Raw genomic sequence first — 16794 nt, 5'->3', positions numbered from 1 at the left:
GATACCAGTTCAGGCCACCTGGGAACACCAAGAAAAGCGTTACTTCTCATAAATGAACCAAAGATGGCCTCTTTATATTGGCCCTGCAGTTATTTCCTCCCGTTAGTTCAAAAGCCACCAATGCCAAACTCAAATTTTTACACATCCAGTTGTTTTAAAAATAGCCCTAATGAGCAGATTTTTAGCCATTCAGAGCCTTCCTGTTTTGTGTATTCTGCAAAACTGTACCCAACGACCCCCCACCAAGCCAGTGTTGCCCTTCAGAGCTTTCTGACCAGATACTCTGGCTTGGCTGTAGAGTGACATCACCAAACATGTAAGCCCCCTCTCTGTTACCCCCTTCCCTTGGAATTCACTTGCCCTCCTCTCCCTACCCTCCTCCCTGCTCTGGACAGTCTTGTGCTGTGAGGGAAGCCCTCACATGCAAACCTGTCAAAGCACTGCCCAGTAAAGCCACTTCATGGTCAAGGTCTTTTTCCCTCAATCAGCCCTGAAATCGCTCAAACCCCATATTAGCTAGCACTGCACACCCCATCCCTGTCTCAACCAGTTTCTCACACATACATGCGGTTTCCTGAACCTAGAGGTCAATAAATGCAGTGTGTTAACTACATACCATTGGACTGAGTTATAGGGTCCTCATCACATACCAAGGAATGCGTATTTTAAAGATGGAAAAACCTGCACGGAGGAGCAATGAAAGTTTCGTGCAGGGGCAACTCTTGAAATATCCCTCAGAATATTCAGTCCTTGCCTTTGCTATAAAGTGGCCTTTCAGCTGGAAGATGTAAATGCCAGTAAGCTGCAAGTTGGCCTGGCGTAGGATGATTGGTAGGACGTGTGATAGTGCCAGAGAAACGTGTAAGAGCTGGGTGGGGGCCGGGGGTGAGCAAAGATATACAGCAACCTTTGAGATCTCATTTGCTCTGGTGGTCTGTTTCCAACAATGCTCCAGTGTTTCTTCCTTTTTGCTTGTTCCTGTCAGTGTGTCCCAGGATATCAGGGTGTCAATTGTGAGTATGAAGTGGACGAATGCCAGAATCAGCCATGCCAGAACGGAGGCACCTGTGTCGACCTTGTGAACCATTTCAAGTGCTCCTGTCCACCAGGCACTCGAGGTATGAAGTCAGCCCTACCTGTCCTCCATCTAGGACATTTTCTCAAGTTATAAGTCCATTTTTGTGTGGAAGACGTTTTTAAAAATTAACTATTTAGTTCTGGATTCTGGTCATTCAAGCCATTTCCTTCTCTCGTCTCTTGCCTAGTTGTGATCTTCTGACTCATGTTCTCAGTTCTGTCTGGTGGTTGTTGCCATCTTCTCAGTTCTGTCTGGTGGTTGCTGCCATCTGATGTTCCGTGAAACACAGAATGTGGAAATGATACAGTGTTGCAGCAAAATTAGCCTGGTTAGCAGGATTTCTTGGTGCTTCAAGGGAAAATAACTAGTGGTCTCTTGAATAAATAATTCACATTTACTAGTTTATGTATTTGTTTAAACCTGCCAAGTTTTGCCTCCATAAGGTGGGGGAATGAATGAAATGAAAACATTTGCTTATTTCCATAAGCCCAAGGGAGGAAGTTGATGGACTACAGCTACAACTAAGAATTGCAGTCAAGCCTGTGGAGTCCAGCCCTAGACTGAATGATGGAGCATCGCCCCTGCCTCCAAACAGTCTTCTGGAGAGAGCTCGGAATATTGTTTGTTAGAAGAGGTGTACTTATAACCCTACCTGTTCTGAGCAGCCTGTAAAAAAAATTAAAAAAAAAAAAATGCTGAAGCCATCCACAATGGCAAAATTCATTCTCAGTGTCAAAGAGAATAGAATGTCAGGGAAGTATTTACACTTAGACCTTTATGTTCATGAATTTTGACAGTTTACCTTGCTTGAGTTCAGAATTTGGCTAAATTAAAATAGGAGAGCACCCCCACTAATAGGCTAGTCATTGAGCAATGAGGTTAAAGAGGAAGAGAAAACTCAAGAGAAATGGGTTTTTAATATCTGAAATTTGTCCTGTGAAAAGGTGAGTTGTTCTCTGCTCTAGAAATCAGTAGTTCAAAGGGAAGTAGAAGTGATTTTGATTCATTATTAGTTTGTTCCTTTTAGTAATTTTACCGTTTAGGACAAGCTCTGATTCTGGTGGTGGTAGATCAAATCTCAGATCTCATTGGCTTAACACAACAATGTTTTTCGTTTGTTTTTGTTTTTGTTTTTGGTCAAAGTCTGAGTGTGTTGAGCTACCTCCCTCTCTATTTTAGATATGCGGTTGCAAGCCCTTGGCCTCCAGGGCCTGCAGGGCAGAGGAGGAGAGACACTTGTAGGGCCATGCAGCAGCTCTCACTACCTCAGTCTGAAGGTGACGCACATCATTACTGCTCACAGCACACCAGCCAGAATTAGCAAAATGGTCTCCGCCTAACTCCAAGGGAGACTGGGAATGTGGGAGAGCACATGGATATTTGTTGCACACTAAGATTTGTCCTATACCATAATCATTTTACAAATTACAGATGTTAGTCTTAGAATGGACCATTTCATAAAGCAAAAAAGTTCTCACTTCTGTTTGTTAAGGATAGCTTAAACATAGTTTTGCTACTGTTATTGACAATCTGTTTCTTTCCGTACTTTGTATATGTCATCCAACTCCTTTTGACCTCCAGGTTTTTGTTTTTTAATGCGAAATTCTTATTAAGGATCCCTTGTGCGGGGCAAGTTGCTTCTCTCTTGGTACTTTCAGAATCCTGTCTTACGACCTTTTGGTTATGATGTGTGTAGGTATGGATCTCTTTGAGTTTATCATCACAATTCATTGCATTATCATACTATGTATGCTTGCTTAGGTATGTAGACTGGTATTTACTTCTCCCGGCTTGACTTCTCTGTCCATTGGTAAACACTCAGGACCCTGTCAAATCCTAGAAGCTCATTGTGAGAGTTATCACAAAGATTGTGTTTATTTCAGTACTCCTGACCTTTGGATCCTGGCCTGGGGAGCACCTCCAGTTCCAGGTCAAGGGCTGACTATTCTTCCTGTCTCTGCTATTTTGCTCTAGGCGGAGGTTGAGCTCATTGCCACTTGACAGGTCTGTCCACTACTGCTGGTTCCCTCCTGACGGGAGGCATCAGCGTTCATTTTACTAGCAGTCCCTAATTACCAGATAGTCTGTGAGAGTGGAATCACAAACTGGTTTTGTTCTTTACTTTTGTGTTTTTGATTTAGTTTGTAAATAGGCAATATATGCACATGGTCCAAAATTTTATATGTAGATGCACACGCAACAAATATATACACATGTAGCAAAAGCATGAGGTGAAATCTCCTTCTGTTCTCCTTCCCCATACCTAGGTCTTCCTCTCCCACCACCAAGTAACCTCCACTTTATTTTACTTTCTTGTGTATCTTTCTAGAGTTTTTTATGTGTCCTTCAGAATTTCTTTACGTGTGTAGAAGTCAAATACAAAGATATTTTTACTTACCCCACTTCTTACTCTGAAGATAGTGTATTATTAGTTACCCTCTTGCACTTGATTTTTTTTTCTTTACTTAATTGGAGATATTTCCATATCAGTTTGTAGAACTTCCGTAATCTTTTTCATCCTACAGAATTCCCTATTAGCATACCATAATTTATTTAACCAGTGCCCTAGTGACAGGAATTTGGGGTTTCTTGCATGTATACATTTGTAGATAAATCTTCAGAAATGGAATTGCTGAATTAGAGAATATGTGCATTTTGATTCATACTACTGAATTGCAGTGTATCAGCATACTGGCTTCTCCACAGTGTGTGAGGTTGGATGTCTTCTCATCTACAAATCATTTGGTTTTCCTCTTTCAGTGGTTTCTGTTTGTCTCTATATCCTTTTTTCCTGTTACATTATTCATCTTAGTATTTAACAGAGATTATCTATGATACAAAATATTATCAATATGTTATTTTTTGTCTTTGATTTTCTTAATGATTTTTTTCATGCAGAGCTTTTTCTTTTTTCTTTGAAAGATTTTTTTTTTAAGTTTACTTATTGATTTTGAGAGAGAGAGAGAGAGAGAGTGTGTGTGTGTGTGTGTGTGTGTGTGTGTGTGTGAGCAGAGGAGGGCAGAGAGAGGGAGAGAGAGAGAGACTGCCAAGCAGGCTTTGCACTGTCAATGCAGAGCCTGATGTGTGGCTTGATCCCACACACCGTGAGTTCATGACCTGAGCTGAAACCAAGCCTCCCAGGCACCCCCAGAGCTCTTTATTTTTAATCAGATTGGAATTATCAGTCTTTTTTTTATGGCTTCTGGATTTTGAATCCTAATCAGCAACACCTTCTACACTCTAAGACTGTAAAGGAATTCTCCCATGTTTTCTTCAAGTACTAGAATACTGGAGCATTTTTCCATGTGGCTGCTGATTTGTCCCAACACAATTTACTGAATATTTGATCTTTTATACAATAATTTGAGATGGTACCTTTATCAAATTATAAATTCCCATGTGTTTTTGGGGTGTTTTTCTGGACGTTCTTATTTGCTTTATTGTTCCATTAATTTATCAATACCACTCTGGTTTAATTATTAAGGATCTTTGTTTTCAAGGTTTTCCAGGCTATGGTTATAGTTTATTTTTTCATATAATTTTAGAATCAGATTGTCTGTTAAAAAATCCTTATGGCATTTTTTTTATTGTGGTCACATTAAATTTATGAATTTGTGTAGAGAAAAGTGGCATCTTTACAAGGAGGAGTCTTCCTAACCAAATCATAACATCTTTTCATTTATTCAGATCTCTTTTGTGTCTTTCAGGACTATTCTAAAGTTTTCATATAGATGTAGTACATTTCTTTTTAAGATAATTCCTATAATTGGAACGCTCACTCTCAGTCTCTCAAGTAAATATTTGAAAAAAAGAATATTCCTATAATTTGTGTTTTGCTATTGATATTGAAAATGAGGTATTTTCTTCCATTTTTCTTTCTTCTTTTTAATAGTCTTGCTTATATTAGTGTATGCTACAAATGCAAGTGGCGGGAATACAGAACTGTTCTCCTTTATTTTGTAATTTTTTTTTTAAGTTTACTTATATATTTTGAGAGAGAGAGAGTGGGACAGGGTCAGAGGGAGAGAGAGTCCTCAGCAGGTTCCACACTGACTCAAGACTCAATCTCGCAAAACTGTGAGATCACGCCCTGAACTGAGATCAAGAGTCGGACACTTGGGGCACCTGGGTGGCTCAGTCGGTTAGCCGCTGACTTCAGTTCAGGTCATGATCTTGCACTCCGTGATTTCGAGCCCCACGTTGGGCTCTGTGCCGACAGCTCAGAGCCTGGAGCCTGCTTCAGATTCTGTGTCTCCTTCTCTCTCTGCCCCTCTGCCTCTCATGCGCTCTGTCTCTCTCAAAAATAAATAAACATTTTTTAAAAATTAAAAAAAAAGAGAGAGTCGGACACTTAAACTACTGAGCCACCCAGGCACCCCTCTTTTGTAATTTTTTTGAATCATTCATGGAACCAGCTCTAGAATTGTCATTGATTTCTTTTGTAGTTTCTCAAAAATATTTACAGATATTCATACTAGATGGCTCATTTACATCTATAGCACGTTAAATGAGTTCTGTTTTAAATGGAATAACCTTTGAGCTCTCAACAGGATATTTTCCCTATATTTTTTAAAAATAAGAAACTAGTACCATTACTTTATAGAAAAAGTCAGTGGTCTAAAGCTTAATACCTATCACTCCAAAGTTAGTTCCATTCTTACCAATGTTTTTCCATACTTGTAATTTATGTATTTATTGTTATAGTCTCTTTTGAACTGTTTTTATAGTTAGAATCAAAGGAGTAAATTAATGAAAACTCCTGGGTTTCTCTTGAGCTCCAGATTCCTGGTCTCTCAGGTGGGACAAATAATGCCAGCGACCCCACAGGGGACCGCCTGGGTAGGTTGTGGTGGAGAGTATGCATGAAACACCGAGTGTGTTCTTTCCTTCACTCTGGTCACTGGGAGCACGGCAGCTGTCATGGATCAAGCGTGTGCTTCGCCTTGCCCGACCTAAAATGTCCCATCACAGATGGAGCCGTGTAACCTGAATAACTGTAAAGTGCCAACAAGGGTGGCTGTCTTTTTGCTGGAAAGCAGCTTTCCGAGGTTGTCGTCATCCTTTGTCTCTTCCCTTTCCTCCAGGCCTGCTCTGCGAAGAGAACATTGACGACTGTGCCGGCGGTCCCCACTGCCTTAACGGTGGTCAGTGTGTGGATAGGATTGGGGGCTACAGTTGCCGCTGCTTGCCCGGCTTTGCAGGAGAACGGTGTGAGGGGGACATCAACGAGTGCCTCTCCAACCCCTGCAGCTCTGAGGGCAGCCTGGACTGCATACAGCTGACCAACGACTACCTGTGTGTCTGCCGCAGTGCCTTCACTGGTGAGAGCCTCCCCGCCGCCCCCCGTGCTCTGCCTCCGAGGGCCTTTGAGTGAGGAAATTGGGCTCTTAGGTCATGACCTAGACCCAAGTGAAGCTTTTCCTACGTCTGAAAAACTAGACCAGGTTAATTCAGAGGCTCAGTTTTGCCTTAGGTCTGTGCTTCATGGATGTTACAGTCCACCTCTGCCTTTTTTTTTCCCCCTAAGAGATGCTTTCTCTTTTGTTATACATTGATTATATCATACTGTAGCAGAAATATAAAAAAAGAAATAGGATGTTAGGAGTGGTTGAGCAAAAATCCATTTTTTAATTGGGGTAAAAAACACATAACATGAAGTGTATCATCTTCACCATTTTTAAGTGCACAGTTGAGTGCTATTAAATACATTCACGCTGCCATGCTGCCATCACCAGATCCAGCCACAGAACTCTTTCATACGAGGAAAATAACGTCTCGTGTTCAGAAACCTTACATCTACTCTGGTTTCATCATGCTGCCTCCCTTGGCATGTGATGACCTGGGTTACTGGTAGTCACTGCCACAGTGACCTTCCTTCCATCTCTGGAACCCAGAGAGGCTCAGGATCTTCTAGGTCACCTAAGGGGAGTAGGTCCACATGGGGATGTGTTTAAGCACAAATCAGTTCACGAGAGTACGTACTGCAAAGCTTCAGGGAATGATCTGCATAGCCGAGAGCTGACCAGGTCTCTTCTCAGGCTCTTCTCCAGAGAGAAGCCTTCTCAGGCTTCTCCAGGTCTCTTCTCAGGCTTCTTTTCTTCACACATTGTAAAGATGGCCAAGCTCTGCCTCAGAATAGGGGCTTGTCATAGGCACACGTTAGTTACTTCTGAAGATGGGCAGCTTGGTGACTTTGGGGGGACTAAAATAGTTTCTAACCGTGGCAGTGTCACCAGATACTCAGAAGTCTGCCTGGCATTTGTGGAGTCATTCTAAACCTTATGCTGTAGTAGTATTCCTTGGGAGTCGGATAATAGGCTATAGCAGTCTGCTTAGTAATAATTTGGCAAGTTGGACTCTAGTACATTCAGAACCCATCTCTAGACTTTTAATTTTCAAGATATGTTACCTTTAAGAACTTTGGTAATTTATGAAGAATGGAGGGATTTTGCCCGGATGCAATATCAAAAGAGAAACCATCCATTATGAACATCATACGTATTGAGGCAATGCTGGACAGAAGAGTATGAGCAGTCTCTCCACAGCCTCATATTAGCCACGATGTCATTTGGAAGCCAGAGATGCAAAACTGGCTGCTGTTTCTTTCATTGTCTCTGAGGCTTCCTTTATCTGGAAACACTGAAAACACTTACAAAGAAAGGGGAAACAGATAAAGGAAGGACTGGAGACCACCTTGAATGAGGATCCCACAACCAGGAAGTAGGGTTAATGCATTTTCCACACTTGTGATTGAAAAGAATCCCTCAAGCTTATTGCTTGTAATTATTGTGGGATGCTGTTGCTGAGATGAGCACTGAGGGGCCGTCTGTCCCTGAGCCCCATGTCCATGTGATGGCTGCTCTCGGATAATGGGTGCTGCTGTGATTTGAAGAGACAAACACCCGTAATCCTTGCCTCTTAATTCTGGCTGGCCACAATTGTTACTATTTTAATTTCCTTTTATTTATTTTTTTAATGTTTATTCATTTATTTTGAGAGCACACACAGGCATGTGAACAAGGAAGGGAAGAGAGAGAGGGAGAGAGAGAGAGGGAGGGAGGGAGGGAGGGAGGGAGAGAGAGAGAGAGAGAGAGAGGGAGGGAGGGAGGGAGGGAGGGAGGGAGAGAGAGAGAGAGAGAGAGAGAGAGAGGGAGGGAGGGAGGGAGAGAGAGGGAGAGAGAGGGAGAGAGAGAGAGAGAAAATCCCAGGCAGGCTCTGCACTGTCAGCATGGAGCCCTATCTGTAGCTCTACCCCCACGAACCGTGAGATCATGACCTGAGCTGAAATCAAGGGTCAGACGCTTAACTGACCGAGCCACCCAGGTGCCCCTAATTTCCTTTTAGAAGCCCCTCTTTGTAAGTGACTTCAGGCCACATGAGGCCCACCTCCTGCTGGGCCTCCAGGTGTTTCCCCCCCTCCCTTGATTTCAGTTGCTTAGTTCACTTTATCATACAGCAGTGGTCTCGAGATGCCATCTGTTTTAGAACTGTTTCTAGAAGAAATGAACTCTAGAAATATTAAGCTGTATTTTAAAGCAGTGCTGATCAAATTCCAGAAAGGCTAGGAAGTGATTGAAAAGAGATATTATGGATGAAAATTCTCTTAAGCCACAAATCAGCACTTGAATGCATTGGTCTGGTGTAGACTCTTCTGTGAAGTTGACAGTTTTAACAAAATGCAGTGAACAGTTTTGGTAAATATTTCTTTTGGCTTGTGAAAGCTAAAGTTATCTTCAAAGGAAAAAAAAAAAGCTGAGGTGTCCTTTTCTGTTTCTTTTGGTCAGATTAGAGAGATTTTTCACGACTATGCCCATCTTGTTTTGTGAGTCTCTTTGGGAATCTGTGCCTTGTGTACCTATTGTATAGGCAAGACAGAAGGGGTACTGGCCTGAGCCAGGGGTGAGCCAGTCGCGTGGGGGTCCAGGGAGTGTTTCCCTCATCTTCTGTTCCTTTGGCCTTAGGACTGAGCTCACACCTCTTGCCCCATCCCTCACCCTTCGGCTAGCTCCCATCCCAGCAGCACCCTGCTCAGTATATTGCCTTTTAAAACTCCTTTTCATTTTCTGCTTTGAGGTCGTCACTGTGAAACTTTCGTCGATGTGTGTCCGCATATGCCTTGCCTGAATGGGGGGACTTGTGCTGTGGCCAGCAACATGCCCGATGGTTTCATTTGTCGTTGTCCCCCGGTAAGTGCCACGTTGCCTATCGAAGGGGCCTGCTCTCTTTCACACAGTATGGACAAAGCTGAGATTAAACCTGGTTTTTCCAAGCTCCTTCTGGAACTTTCTTGGTGGGGAGATTTCTTAATTTTAGCTCCTTCACCAAAAAGTGCTGGGGTTTCCCGTGTAAAAGCTATTAAGAAACTCCCGGAAACAGTGAACTCCCTGATCTGTGACTCAGTCTTCAGAAGCACTTAGAGAAATCCACAGGAAGCGGTGGAACGTTCCCATGAAAACAAGACTTGTGTCTCTGACCTCTGGGTCCTGTGCTGGGGGGTAGTCTTGCCCCCAGATTGGGGCAGAGTTGGTTGGGAATGCTGCTCCTTAGCAGGGACTATTTGGGAGCAAGCTGCCTATTACACTAGGAGGAAGCCTATTTTTAGCCATTTGCTGTGCAAACTCTTTTGCCACTGCCAGAGGCTGAAACCCTCCCTAAAACAGAGATCACTATGTGTGAGGACAAACCAAAAGGAAACCTGTGCTGTCCCCTTGGCCTCACTGAACAGGAAGTATAGGGACAAAATGGCACAGATAGCCTGTGAGACTCCCCAGATTCCTGAAGTAACTTCTTCCACCATAAAGCCATTATATGAGTGGTCTAATGATGTTAAGGAAGGTGCTTATAGGTACAATGCCACCTCAGTCCCCGCCCCATGCCCAGTGGACTTATTTTCTAGAAGTGAGCTCTTAAAGTGAGAGAAGTCTTCACTCATCCCGTGGGACCTCTTGAAGAGGCCTCTTCCTAGGACGCGGTACAGGAGGCTACATGGAGGGATCTTAGCCGTGTGCCTAGTCTTTATCTTTCTAGAGGTGGGGCAGAGAAGGGATTGGGAGGGAACACCGGGCCTGCTGTCCTCATCTGTTCACTAATCTCAACAGGGATTCTCCGGGGCAAGATGCCAGAGCAGCTGTGGACAAGTGAAGTGCAGGAGAGGGGAGCAGTGTGTGCACACGGCCTCAGGACCCCGCTGCTTCTGCCCCAACCCCCAGGACTGCGAGTCAGGCTGTGCCAGTAGCCCCTGCCAGCATGGGGGTAGCTGCTACCCTCAGCGCCAGCCTCCTTATTACTTCTGCCAGTGTTCTCCACCATTCTGGGGCAGCCACTGTGAGCTTTACACGGCCCCCACCAGCACCCCTCCTGCCACCTGTCTGAGCCAGTATTGTGCTGACAAAGCTCGGGACGGCGTCTGCGATGAGGCATGCAACAGCCATGCCTGCCAGTGGGATGGGGGTGACTGTTCCCTGACCATGGAGAACCCCTGGGCCAACTGCTCTTCCCCACTTCCCTGCTGGGATTACATCAACAACCAGTGTGATGAGCTGTGTAACACGGCCGAGTGCCTTTTTGACAACTTTGAATGCCAAGGGAACAGCAAGACGTGCAAGTAAGGGTCCAGGGGCCCCAGAAGCTGAGGGAGACTGTCACTAACACACCTCGGTTCCTCGTTCTTGCTCCTAACCACTCCAGGGCTTCAGCCCAAGCTGCCTCTGCTTTTCAGACTGGCGCCCCGAGGCCCTCTTCCGGGTGTCAGCCTTGCCCCGTCGCACGCTGCCCTCCCTTGCTGACAGAGGTCCAGGAATGCTCATGCACAGCCACCCTCTCTCTGCCTCTCTCTGCCTTCTCACCTGCTGCTCTCACGACCTCCTAGGGGAAATAACTTTTGGAAGTGGTGTTACCCCACTCTCAGGCAGCCTCTCACATAACCTGCCTGCAGGATGGATGGAAAGGTCTGTACCTCTATCTGTTCACCCCATTCCTTTCCCTCAGACAGAGTTTCCCCTTCTAGACTTATGAGGAAGCATAAGCTAGACCAGGCCACTTAACCCTCCTCGTCGTCTCTGTGGCAGTTACAGGGTGCTTTATGGTTTACATAGCAACTTTCCTTTTAGCAATCCCATTTAATTTAACCCCAGTGAACTCTCAACAACCTTAATGAGGTGTAGGTACTATTAACAGGTCTTTCACAGGTGAGGAAACTGAGACCTGGGAGGTTAGAGAACGTGCCAGAGCACATACAGCTGTTGCTGACTCCCAAGCTCTTTGTTGAGCCAGTGTGGCAGGTGATACCAATGGCATAACCACTATCAAGGGGTGAGAGTGGGGAGGAGAGTGAGGATGAAATAGTTTGTGCATCATTTAGGTCTGGGGACTCGATTTCCTTTTCCCAGTATTTGAAAGAGGCTGTACAGTTTAAATCTGGTATCTTGTCTGGGACACACCTCTCCCCACCTGCCTTCCAGAGCTAGGATTCAGTCTTGTTTGGGGAGGAAATGGGCCATATCGACAGGGTCCTCTGTGGAGCCCTGATGGCTCAGGGCTCTGTACCCGGTTCCTGGAGGCCCCCCTTTTTTTTTTCCCAAAAGCTCATTCTTACCGCAGCAGGGACAGCAGATAAAAAAAAAAAAAAAAAGGAAGCATGCACCTGGTTAATTTGTTTCAGGCATGCAGCTTTGCTTACAAAGCTGACTTACAAAGATTACCAGCTGCCTGGGCGGCTGTAAGCCCGTGCAGCATAGCGAGCACAGTGTTGTTTCTCCTTTGGAGGGTGCTCACATTGAGTGGCATAGATGGGATATGTACTCTGTGCTGTCAGGATGGGAGACTCAATGAGGGGACCTGATCTGGGCTACAGAAGATAGGCGGGAAAAGCCACAGTAGTTCCAGGCAGAAAACCAAATAGCACTGCAGTCTATTCTGAGCCCTTCCCTTGTTCTCCTCCTCTTCTGCCTCCCCCTGCCTAGGTATGACAAATACTGTGCAGACCACTTCAAAGACAACCACTGTGACCAGGGATGCAACAGTGAGGAGTGTGGCTGGGATGGGTTGGACTGTGCTGCTGACCGGCCGGAGAACCTGGCGGAGGGGACCCTGGTTATAGTGGTGCTCATGCCCCCAGAGCAGCTTCTCCAGGATGCCCGCAGCTTTTTGCGGGCACTGGGCACCCTGCTCCGTACCAACCTGCAGATTAAACGGGACTCTCAGGGGGTACTCATGGTCTACCCCTATTATGGTGAGAAGTCGGCTGCCATGAAGAAGCAGAGGATGATACGCAGGTCCCTTCCTGGTGACCAAGAACAGGAGGTGGTTGGGTAGGTTTTTGGTTTCTGAACTTCTTAAAGTTTATAAAGCTAAGTACTCTGATGCACAGAGGAAGTCATAACTGAACCTATAAGAATGCAGAGCTTAGGCAAGTAGAACAGCCACCATGTACAGTAAACCCGTGATGCCAGTACGTATGTTTAAGGGTAAGGTTTTCCTTGGTCTTGGTATCCTGAAAGGCGGGCTGGAGCAAGCAGAAGGTGGGATGTCAGGACGGCCTCCTCAAATGCCAGAATGTGTAACCTTTTGCCAGGGTTGCCTCAAATCCCTTTACTACTGACCATTCTTTTTATGTTAATCATTGCGTTCTGTTCAAGGCCATGCATTTATAACAGAAGGCTCTCTGTAATAGTCTTGAATTGTTCTGTCATTGCACCCCACTATTTGTTGCTGTATCCCACAAGTTTCAACTGTATAGCTACCTCAGATGCAGATGCAGAGACCACGGAGAATAGGGACCCGCTTTACCCAGTGTCCTCCCTTTGACTTGCGTTGCCTAAGTCAGAAGGCGCAAACTCAGCCAGACCAAGGAAGGTGAGACATAGTCCGGTGGGAACTCGTATTTAGGATCTAAAAGGACAGGATCTAATTTCTGAGATCTTTTGATGGCCTCATCACAGAGATAGGAGAGCCCAGTGCTGATGTGAGGAAGGAAGGCTCATGCAGTCCTTTCTAACTTCACTTGCTTGACTGGCACCCTCTGTTTTACTCACCATTTCCCCTTGGCATCCTACAGCTCTAAGGTGTTTCTGGAAATTGACAACCGCCAGTGTGTTCAAGATTCAGACCAGTGTTTCAAGAACACGGATGCAGCAGCAGCTCTTCTGGCCTCTCATGCCATCCAGGGGACCTTGTCCTACCCTCTTGTGTCCGTTGTCAGTGAGTAGCACTGGTGTTAAAGGAAGAGTTTGGGGCAGGGGAGACGTCACTTGGGGCCAGTGAGAAAAGGGCACACTTTTCAGTGTGCAGCTCTGTTTTTCAGTGCCAGTGAGGTCAATCAGTCAATGCCCTCTAAATGAATTTTATGCTAAGATTGAGAGGTTTATTCAGCACATTCCCTGTCTCCCTGCACTTCCAGGTGAATCTCTGACTCCAAAAGGTACTCAGCTTCTCTATCTACTTGCTGTTGCCGTTGTCATTATCCTGTTTATTATCTTGCTGGGAGTTATCATGGCGAAACGAAAGCGTAAGCATGGCTCCCTCTGGCTGCCTGAAGGTTTCACCCTTCGCCGAGACTCCAGCAATCACAAGCGCCGTGAGCCAGTGGGACAGGATGCCGTGGGGCTGAAGTAAGACGGTTTGCCAACACGCCACTATTCACAGTAGTAATAGCAGGGATAGAGGAGAAAGGAAATCTTGTTGAATTATGATTTTAAATTTCGAGCTCTGGCCACGCCACATTGTCACACCTAACCATGATTCTGAGTGCCTGCTGAGCGACTATGAACTAACAGAGTCTGGATGCTTCTATTCTGTATATATTAAAGCAGTGGTGCTTGGCTTATATGTTGAGACACCCTTTTGTTGTAAGCTCTTGATCCACAGGAAAGGAAAAGATGTTTACTCGGGCAGTGGGATGGAAAATACTGCCCATCCTTTGTGGGCCAAGGCTCCTGAAAGTCTTTGAGGATAGCCATGGAAAAAGTATTGAAAACCACTATATGAGTTTATGACATAATCTCTGCTCTTGTTTTTCCCCTTCATAATCTTGTCCTATCAGAAATCTCTCAGTGCAAGTCTCAGAGGCTAACCTAATTGGTTCTGGAACAAGTGAACATTGGGTTGATGATGAAGGGCCCCAGCCAAAGAAAGCCAAGGTAAGCTGGCCATGGTAGATCCACTATTATCAGCCACTATCTGGTCACACCAAATTTCTGTCCTTTGCTATCTAGAGTGTCCTGAATGGGTGAAAAGGGTGATAGTCTTTATGTGCTGCCCAGGCAATGGCTACCCCAGGTTGTCATGAAAGGCAAGAATCATTAGGTCATTGATGGCCTTGGGTTACCTCCATATGTGTTTCAGTAAGAACTCTTTAGAGGCGCCTGCGTGGCTCAGTCAGTTAAGCATCTGACTCTTGATTTCAGCTCAGGTCATGATCTCATGGAGTTTGAGCCCCACATCGGGCTCTATGCTGGCGGTGTGGAGTCTGCTTGGGAGTCTCTCTCTCTCACTTTCTCTCTGCCCCTGCCCCATTTGCATGCGCTCTCTCTCTCTCTCTCTCTCTCTCTCTGTCTCTCTAAATAAAAAAATAAATAAACCTAAAAAAATAACTCTTTATTAAAAATAATAAAACAAACATGATTCCTTCCTTAAGAATCATGCTGATGGTTGGGGCGCCTGGGTGGCGCAGTCGGTTAAGCGTCCGACTTCAGCCAGGTCACGATCTCGCGGTCCGTGAGTTCGAGCCCCGCGTCGGGCTCTGGGCTGATGGCTCGGAGCCTGGAGCCTGTTTCCGATCCTGTGTCTCCCTCTCTCTCTGCCCCTCCCCCATTCATACTCTGTCTCTCTCTGTCCCAAAAATAAATAAACGTTGAAAAAAAAAAATTAAAATTAAAAAAAAAAAAAAAGAATCATGCTGATGGTAGCTGAATAAGGAATGATGTGTGTAAATAGCAGTTTCCTTTATGACTAGCTCTCCCCCTTATCTTCTCTGGATACTCCCCCTTCAGGAAGGAAGAAAGCCAATGACCATTGAGTTTGGAGGTTCTGCATCTTGAGCGCAGGAAACTAGAACCATAAAGTAAGAGGTAGATTGGGCTGAAGCTGATGTGAAAAGGGAGACAATCCATCCATAGCTATACATGGCTGGGATATGCATATATCCATGAGTATTCTAAAGCAGCTTGAGGGGATGAATGCTTGAGGAATATAGACATGCAGTACAGCATGATGGTTCAGAACATTGCTTAGTTACAATCAGAACTGGATTCAAGTCCAAAACTCTGCTACTTAGTAGCTGGAAAACTTAACCTCTTTGTACCTCATTATCCTTATCTGTAAAATAGGGAGTTGTTTCAAAGATTAAATATATATGTGTGAAGCATCTTACCCATTTTCTATCATGTAGTAAATATTCAATAAAAGGTAGCTGCCTTTTAAATTATAGTAATAGTTACTGCCCAGCAAATATTTTCTTGGGTGTTTGCTATGTGCTGGGCATTGTATTAAGTACAGGGAGGTGGTATTGAACAAGGCTTGTTTCCTGTTCTCATGAATCTTACCTTCTCGTGGTAGAGACTGTTATATAGTGCCTTGTGAGCACTTAACACAGAGTCAGTTAAGTAGAGGTAAGCAGAGGGTATTTTCGAACACACAAGAGGAATTAAAGTCCCGTTGTATTTGAAGGGTAGGTAGGAGTTGTTAGTCAGACAAAGAATTGGGAAAAGATATGGCAGGCACAGGGGACAACCCAGGCAGATGTCCAGAAGCAAGGAAATGGTGTTTTGGGGATCTGTATCTAGATAGCGTATTTGGTAGGTGAAATAGATGGTATATTAAGGCTGAAGCCTGGAGTTTGGAATGGGGAGGTCGGGAGAGTGGTACAGATGGCACAGGAGAGGGTGACAGGAATCACATCCGGCAGCAGCAGGAAGGCAGTGTGGATGACACCCTGGCAGGTAGAATAGGAGGAGACTACAACTGCCTCCTTGTCCGCAGCTCCTAATGGTGGGCCAGGTCAACACAGAGCGTTGTTTTCTTGTCAGGCTGAAGATGAGGCTTTGCTCTCAGAAGAAGATGATGCCATTGATCGACGTCCATGGACACAGCAGCACCTTGAGGCCGCAGATATCCGCAGGACGCCATCGCTGGCACTCACTCCTCCACAGGCAGAGCAGGAGGTGGATGTGTTGGATGTGAATGTCCGTGGCCCAGGTCAGCACACACCCGCTTTCCAAACCTGCCCTGCCTGCCCTTGGCTCTGTGATGTGCCTCGGTGATCTGCCCCCTGCCAATTGCACAGACTAAATTAGCATGAGGAAATGAACATTTAGGGAATACAGACATACAGAACATGTAAACTTCTGTAAGAAGAGGGAAGGATTTTATATTGCCTCACCTACAGCATGCTTGGGAATAGATAGGCTGATTACATGGGAAAGAGTTTAATGGGATAGAGAAATAATATCCCAAAGCAGAAGGATAGAAAATTACTTTAATTGATACCTTAGTGCATATTATTGTTAATACTGGATATTTTTAAATGTTGCCCAATTTAAAATAACATAGCACTTAGGAACTCAAACAGGAAGGCTTGTTTAACTTAGAGAAGAGCCCTAGCTTAAAAACACTCTTATTTTCCCATAAAGGGCATTATCTATCAGAGGAAAAACAGGTGGCAAATGTAAAACGAATTGCCCATTACCACAAGAAGCTCAGAGGGTTTTTTCCCCATAAGA

General features: G+C 45.0%; 1 protein-coding gene across 1 annotated transcript in view; it reads left to right on the top strand.

The window, feature by feature from the left end:
- Window positions 1-16794, top strand: part of NOTCH2 (notch receptor 2) — a 164243-nt gene that overhangs the window by 140999 nt on the left and 6450 nt on the right. The window contains exons 22-30 of the mRNA XM_043575978.1: window positions 986-1118; window positions 6163-6399; window positions 9152-9264; window positions 10177-10682; window positions 12040-12387; window positions 13134-13276; window positions 13476-13686; window positions 14118-14214; window positions 16102-16270. Of these exons, the coding sequence (XP_043431913.1) occupies window positions 986-1118; window positions 6163-6399; window positions 9152-9264; window positions 10177-10682; window positions 12040-12387; window positions 13134-13276; window positions 13476-13686; window positions 14118-14214; window positions 16102-16270 (1957 nt within the window). The remainder of the gene's footprint in view (window positions 1-985; window positions 1119-6162; window positions 6400-9151; window positions 9265-10176; window positions 10683-12039; window positions 12388-13133; window positions 13277-13475; window positions 13687-14117; window positions 14215-16101; window positions 16271-16794) is intronic.

This window comes from Prionailurus bengalensis, chromosome C1 (assembly GCF_016509475.1).
Source record: "Prionailurus bengalensis isolate Pbe53 chromosome C1, Fcat_Pben_1.1_paternal_pri, whole genome shotgun sequence".
NCBI classification, from domain to species: Eukaryota; Metazoa; Chordata; class Mammalia; order Carnivora; family Felidae; genus Prionailurus; species Prionailurus bengalensis.
The sequence above is the reverse complement of the archived record's forward strand: the minus strand, read 5'-3'. Positions and strand labels throughout refer to the sequence as shown.